At 42.7% G+C, this 7,646-nt stretch overlaps 1 protein-coding gene across 1 annotated transcript; it reads right to left on the bottom strand.

The window, feature by feature from the left end:
- Positions 1-876: 876 nt before the first annotated feature.
- Positions 877-3,144, bottom strand: LOC110680813 (reversion-inducing cysteine-rich protein with Kazal motifs-like). Its single transcript, XM_021856590.1, is given in 4 exon segments — positions 877-2,083; positions 2,145-2,309; positions 2,312-2,536; positions 2,599-3,144. Coding segments are annotated over 4 exon segments (1,860 nt in total). The 5' UTR covers positions 2,978-3,144; the 3' UTR covers positions 877-992.
- Positions 3,145-7,646: the final 4,502 nt, after the last annotated feature.

The raw sequence follows: 7,646 nt of genomic DNA, 5'->3' as shown, positions 1-7,646 counted from the left end.
TGAAACAAATTTTGCTTCCAAAATTGGCATATCGGTAAAGGAATCTGTAGAGATACATTAAGGTGATTATAGAACGAAGCCACACCTCAAATTTTCAAGAGCACAAGACTTGAGAACCAAACAGCGCTCCGCGTAGAAAATCTATCCCATTGGTCACCACTAGCAAGCAAGCAATTTGATTGGTTTTCAACGCGAACTGTTGTCAGATACTCTCCTCTTGTGCACTTGAAAATTCAAAGTTTGGCTTCGTTTTATAATCACCTTAAGTAAAAAAATTGGGGAGAGTGCACTGATTTTTAAAGATATCCATAAAAAATTGTAAGAGTGCTACTTAAAACACTCTTACTAGATTTCAAGGATGATTTCTTAAAAAAATATGATCTTACTTCTTCAGTTTTTTGTTTTTGGTTCATTAGAGTGGTTTTAATAATCCTGTATTCATTCAACTTTAGGAATATCCACTTATCTTTCGTTGTTCCGTTATCCATCTGTTGGTTATGAAGTAAGTAGAAAATTTTATCATTGTGTTGTTTCTCCTTCTTTCACATGACGCTTTCTCAAGGAATTTCTCGCATAAATCTTCTCATACTTCAAATATCAACACTTTAAATAATCTAAAGTATAAAAGTAAATTCAGAGGCCTTCCTTAGCCGAGTAGTTAGAGTCCACGGCTACAAAGCAAAGCCATGTTGAATGTGTCTGGCATCGATTTCCGGTCGGTCCAGGATCTTTTCGTAATTGAACTTTCCCTGACTTCCCTAGGCATAGTGTAGTCATCGTACCTGCCACACGATGTACGAATGGCAACTTTGGCAAAGAAAGCTCTCAGTTAATAACTGTGGAAGTGCTCATAAGAACACTAAGCTGAGAAGTAGGCTCTGTCCCAGTGAGGACGTAATGCCAAGAAGAAGAAGAACATCCTAATCAAGTAGAAAACAACAACGTATCTTGGGGATATGCATAACTTATAAGCCACATAAAACAATGAACTCCTACTTACCACACTGATGCTGGGGACACGGCTTGTGCATTGTCGATAAACAAACGTTTCTGTCCGGAATACATACTGACAATGGGCTGCATTCTATTCCATCACAAGGATCTCTAGCTCTACAAGGCCCAAACTGAATATCCCCATCTTGGATTCCAGCACACTTAGCTATACACGCCGAAGGATACGTATTTCCATTGCGAGCGCAAACTGGAACATATTGCAGCGGACAATTGCACGGCAATGTCGTGAAGGATTTGTTGGTAGTTCCAGACATACGACATTGTTTTTTGGTGCATGTGATTTCACCAGCAAAACAGCTACATATATTACACTCTACATAGAAGAAGGATAAATGGTCGAAACGTTTTCCCGCCAAACTACATGAATCGTAGCTTATACATGGTAGTGGTTGACATTTTTCTATCCTGCCTCCAGCTCCGCATCGACATACTTTGAGACATCCCTTTATAGTAGAAGATACCGGAATTCTAACAAATGTTCCTTCTGGTACCATATAAGATGACGCTTCTCCAAGGGGACACCCGTTAACACACTTGTATCCGAAGGTTCCATCCCGATTAACAATACACACTTGACTTGAATTGCATGGATTTCCTCTACATGGCGAAACTAATACCACATCTGTGTTCTTCAAAAGAGTGTCACTGGGCCCCAGGTATCTTTTCAGTGAAATGCATTCGATTTTATAGTCATCGTTTGGAGAAAACATCTCACAGAGAGAAGCAATCGAGTGTTTCACCGTCATCCTATTCCAGTCAACACAACGTCCCAACACTTCATAGCAATCTTCCCTACATATCCGATTGGTATGGTAACTTCGAGTACAAGGTTTAATCTGCAGCAAACACGCAATAGATTTCCACGTTTCTATTGAACACTCGCTGATGTTCCGTATCGGAAGGTTGATACCAGGCAATTTTACAAAATGTTGTTCCTTCCACTGTTCTACATCGCTTAGGGCAGCATTGTCTGATTGAGTTCTACAGCTGCGAAAAAGCTCAGTTGGACGATTATTGAAATTACTACAGTACGAGAGACCGTCACAACCCAACTCACATGGTTCGTCCACTGAAAAGGAAAAGTTCTTGAGCTACAAATCAATTGTGAATAAGTGAAACTGACAGCTTACCTTCATCAATGCATTGTTTTAAACTGAATTCATCCGATGAGATCAAGCAAGTGTTCTCAAACTCCGCCAAATTCGTTGTCCACTCGTTTGAGTACGTAGCAATGCAAAATTTACGACACCTGGTTGAGTTGGCTTTCAGGCAACAATGCATTTTAGCCGAGTCATTCCCACTTGATTGATGCGAGATATTTCGTTGGAATTGACCGGCACTACTTTATTTTTGCCAAACGAGAAGAAACATTTCCACAAGGGATCATGAGGTAAAGGAACCCCACAACCTGAACTCTGTAGGATATCGATAGCTTCTTCTTCAGTATAACTTCCATCTAACAAAGTGTCTCGACATGCCTTTTTGCACTGACTTTCAATTGTTTGATCACAGCATGGAAGGTCTAAAAGTAGTCAGTAAGCTTTAAATCAACATAAAACATCCCATGATGAAAGAAATACTTACAATTTTTCAAATTTCCATTAATAGTGACCTCGACGTATCCTTTTATACATTCCAGAACATCCGTGTTATTGTTGCTGCATGTATTTTGCACCAATTCTCGCTGTTGTTTGTTGGGAGTTTGATTGGACCGGAAGACATCTTTGCAAGCCATTAAGCACTCCGATGTCCTTGCCTGACCGCAACAGCCATCTCCGTCCTCTTGTCGTTGAACGCAGTTGAATAAACGTTGTTCGTCACTATGCCGGCAGCCCGCCAGAAGCTCCTCCTTTTTAGAAGCCATTGCACATGCATTCTGGCACTTTAGGGACATTCCCAATGAACAACACGTTCGGCCAGGCCATGCAATGCCTCGCTGGATGGACGCTAGCGTATTGTTCATACAGGTCCAGAATGCAGACTCGGGTGGTTGACATGACCGTCGAATGTCGTGCAACTTCCAATCCTTGTTAGTACTGTCTGCGAGCTTGACCAGCGAAAACTGTTTAAATGAGAAATAGGAGAACAGAAAATTACGTTGAGAAACACATTCACCACGTGAAAATGAATCAGTACAAAATAAGTAATAGTTGTTACGAAATTCAAACTAGATAATTCCTTTTGAAAACCTCGACAATCGCTCTACATTCAAAATTTAAAAATGTTTGAAATCCAATCGCCCATATCTTTCCTACCATCTTTACCATAAAAATTTTCAGCATTTTCAGTGGTGATTTAAAGCTGGCCCAAAGACAATGTAATTTTATATGTAAATTACTATGGAGAAATTAAAAAAAAAAATGTCCCAAACACGTTAGTACGGTAGTGTGAGTACAAACTTATCATCTCATAATGAAAACTTATTCTTTAAACCCTATCAAAGGATCTTGCTGAAGATACAAATCTTTTTGGAACTAATTTTGTTTGGGATTTTTGCAGAACTTTGCAGGACTATAATCCCACATAGAGCAAAATAAAAGTATAATAAAAGTGAGATGGAAAATGGAGAATGGTTTCCAAGCGAAGCTATCGTGGTCAGTGGCATTCAATTGACATTTTTTATTTTTGACATTCGCTTGATCGCTCGTGTTGTGAATGTTTAGGAGAAGCGCTGCCGAATATCAGTGAAAACGTGTCGATTACCGTGATTGCTTACAACACTGCTACCACCAAGCTATGTTGAAGAAATACAAAGCAGTTTTGCTTGATCTACTTCAGATAGTCAAGTAGTGTTTTTGACATTCTGGGTTCAATTGAACGCAATCAACAAGTTTACTGATCCAAAAAGTAGATAATGTGCTCTTTCTCATATATGTTTGGGCTGAAAATCCCATATTAACTTAAATTAAAATGTGCCAGCTCATGGAACGACCAAATGAGCTGAATTTTTCAGAAAGGTTTCTCTAACCCCAAAGAGAAAAGAGTTTTGGTTTGAACATTATTTATAATTTTATTTATTTATTTATTTAGTTGGTGTTACATCAATTAATTTGATAAAACCTCGTTAACGATGTTACGCCAATTTACTCGGTCCATGGCTGTGTCTCTCCAACTTCGATTTTGGCCAACGTTCTCCAGATCTTGTTGCACCTGATCAAGCCACCTCGCTCATTGTGCTCCCCGCCATCTTGTGCCAACCGGATTCAACGCGAACACCATCTTTGCAGGATTGTTGTCCGGTAGTCTTGCAACATGCCCAGCCCAGCGCACCCTTCCGGCTTTCGCAACCTTCTGGATACTGGGTTCGCCGTAGAGCTTAACGAGCTCGTGGTTCATTCTCCGCCGCCACACACCGTTCTCCTGCACTCCGCCAAAGATCGTCCTTAGCACCCTTCGTTTGAACACTCCAAGTGCTTGCACGTCCTCTTCCAACATGGTCCATGCTTCATGACCATAGAGGACCACCGGTCTTATAAGCGTTTTGTACATGGTACATTTGGTGCGGGAGTGAATCTTTCTCGACCGCAGCTTCTTCTGGAGCCCAAAGTAGGCGCAACTTCCACTGATGATGCGTCTCTGTATTTCACGACTAACGCTGTTATCAGCCGTTAACAAGGATCCGAGGTAGACGAGCTCATCAACCACCTCAAAGTTGTCCCCGTCTATCGTAACACTGCTTCCCAGGCGGGTTCTGTCGCGCTCGGTTCCGCCTATCAGCATGTTACTTTGTTTTTGACGCATTCACCACCAGTTCGACTTTTGTCGCTTCACGTTTCAGGCGTTTCAGGTGTACAGGTTTGCCACCGTTCCAAATGTTCTGCCGACAATATCCATATCATCCGCGAAGCAAACAAATTGGCTAGATCTTGTGAAAATCGTACCTCGGCTATTGAACCCGGCTCTCCGCATGACACCTTCTAGCGCGATGTTGAAAAGCAGGCACGAAAGTCCATCACCCTGTCGAAGTCCCCGGCGGGATTCGAACGAACTGGAATGTTCGCCCGAAAACTTCATGCCATTCTGCACACCGTCCATCGTTGCTCTTATTAGTCTTATGAGCTTCCGGGGAAAGCTGTACTCGTCTATGATTTACCATAGCTCTTCAGGTCCGATGCTATCATAAGCCGCTTTAAAATCGATGAACAGGTGATGCGTTGGGACTTGGTATTCACGGCACTTCTGGAAGACTGCCGTACAGTGAAGATTTGATCCGTCTCGAGCAACCTTGATGAAACCAGCTGATAACTTCCCACAAACTCATTTGCTATTGGTGATAGACGACGACATAATCTGGATAGCACTTTGTAGGCGGCATTCAGGATAGTGATCGCACGATAGTTTTCACATTCCAGTTTGTCGCCCTTCTTGTAGATGGGGCATATGACCCCTTACTTCCACTCCACCGGCAGCTGTTCAGATTTTGACAATCAGCCGGTGCAGATAGGCAGCCAACCTCTCTGGGCCCATTTTGATGATTGATGGCGTCCTTAACTTCCCTCAATGTGGGGGCAGGTTGGTTTCCTTCATCCACCGTGCTGACGTATTCACTTCCTCCTCTGTCGTAACCCTCTGCGCCTGTGTTCTCCGTGACATTCAGGTGTTCATCGTAGTGCTGCTTCCACCTTTCAATCACCTCACGTCCGTCCGTCAAGATGCTTCCGTCCTTATCCCTACACATTTCGGCTCGCAGCACGAAGCCTTTTCGGGATGCGTTAAGCTTCTCGTAGAACTTTCGCGTTTCTTGTAAACGATGCAGCTTTTCCATATCTTCACATTCCGCTTCTTCTAGGTGGCGCTTTTTGTTCCGGAATAGGCGGATTGCTGTTTTCGTTTTCTTTTATATCGCTCCACGTTTGTCGCGTTCTTTGCCGCAGCATTGCGGCCCGCGCTGCATCCTTCTCCTCCAAAAACCTGCCTGCATTCTTCGTCTAACCAATCGTTACATGTCCTCCTTTCCACGTATCCGACGATGCTCTCGGCTGCTGTTGATGGCTGCTTTTATGTGCTCCAGCAGTCCTCAAGAGGGTCTTCGTCAAGCTCGCCCTCTTCCGGCAACGCTACCTCGAGATGCTGCGCGTATGAGGCGGCGACTTTCGGTTGGGCCAGTTGCGCTAGGTTATACCGAGGCGGGCGTCGATACCGTACTTTGTTGATGACGGATAGTTTGGGCGCAGTTTCACCATCACCAGGTAGTGGTCGGAGTCAATGATAGCGCCACGATAGGTTCTGACGTCGGTTATATCGGAGAAGTGCCGTCCAGGAGTCTTGGAGGCGGCAAAATCTATCAGTCGTAGGCCGTTTTCGTTCGTCAGCCGTGGGCGCTGACTTTCCAATCGTCGGTCTGAACTCCTCCTCCAGGCCAACCTAAGCGTTCAAATCTCCTATGATGATCTTGACGTCATGGCTTGGGCAGCGTCGTACTCGCGTTCGAACGGCGCGTAAAAGCGACCTTGTCATCATCAGTGCTTCCGGGGCTATGCACGTTTATGATGCTGAAGTTGAAGAACCGGCCTTTGAGCCTCAACTTCACATACCTTCATTGATCGGCCACCACCCGATCACGCGCCTCTGCATATCACCCATCACTATAAAAGCTGTTCCGTGTATGTTGCCGCAGCTCTGGTAGATGGTATGATTACTTCTAAACGTTCGCACCATCGAACCTGTTTGAACATATGTATGCTCAATTCTTTGATGAAATAGACTTTTCCAGGAAATATGGGAGAGCATCGAAAGCAGAATCCAGAGATAGATATCAGGATGAGTTTCTACTAGACAATTGAAGATATCTGAGGAAAAAATCGAACGAATTTCATAACGAATAATAGAAAAAAAGAACTCGATGGAGAAATCCGGTCTACTTCCAAGAACGATTTCTGGAATTTGGAATTATTTTAAATAAATTCCTTGAACAATTCAAAAACAAATATATAGAAGTATCCCACATTGTATTCCTGGCGAATATGTGGAGCTATTCCTTGTCGCATTCCTTGATGAATTATTCGAAAAATTGCTGGATGTGTTCATTTTAAGATAACTTAACAGATTCTTGGCTTAAACCTTTTGAGTTTCATCACAAGTTGTTGGCAGATCCCTTGCAATATTCAGCGCGGACTGTTGATAAAACTTCGAAAGGTTTCTGGTAGGGGTAAGCTCTAATTTCTACCAAGAAGTATTTTGTGCCAATTTTCGGATTTTCATACGTAGTATTCCAATACGGAATGGGTCGAAAAATAGCACTAGGTCGAAAATTGGCTCCTTGGTGAACCCTGGTATCTTTTGCAAAAGTCTGATATTTAGGTGGACTCCAAAAAAATATTCAAAAAGTCTATCATGATGCAATTTTACATAAACAAACATGAATGCTGAAGACCATCTTCAAACAGCAAATCAGTTGATTTGGTATTTTTATTTCGTCAATCAGGGGGTCAACACTCTCTTTTCATGCTACGCCCTTGTTCCTGCTTATTGCATCTCAGTAACCAACTATGTTTATTGTAGCAACCAGCTGTCCTAGTAGTCCAGAAACAACGGAACTAACATCCAAGTTTGCTATAAATACTGCTTCAATTTGTACTAAATGTCATTGTAATTCAAACCACCAAAGCGAATACATCCAAAGTTAAGACAAA

This window comes from Aedes aegypti, unplaced genomic scaffold, assembly GCF_002204515.2.
Source record: "Aedes aegypti strain LVP_AGWG unplaced genomic scaffold, AaegL5.0 Primary Assembly AGWG_AaegL5_hic_scaff_1879_PBJ_arrow, whole genome shotgun sequence".
In the NCBI taxonomy this organism is placed as follows: domain Eukaryota; kingdom Metazoa; phylum Arthropoda; class Insecta; order Diptera; family Culicidae; genus Aedes; species Aedes aegypti.
Note: the sequence above shows the minus strand (reverse complement) of the source record. Positions and strands in the feature narration are given on the sequence as shown.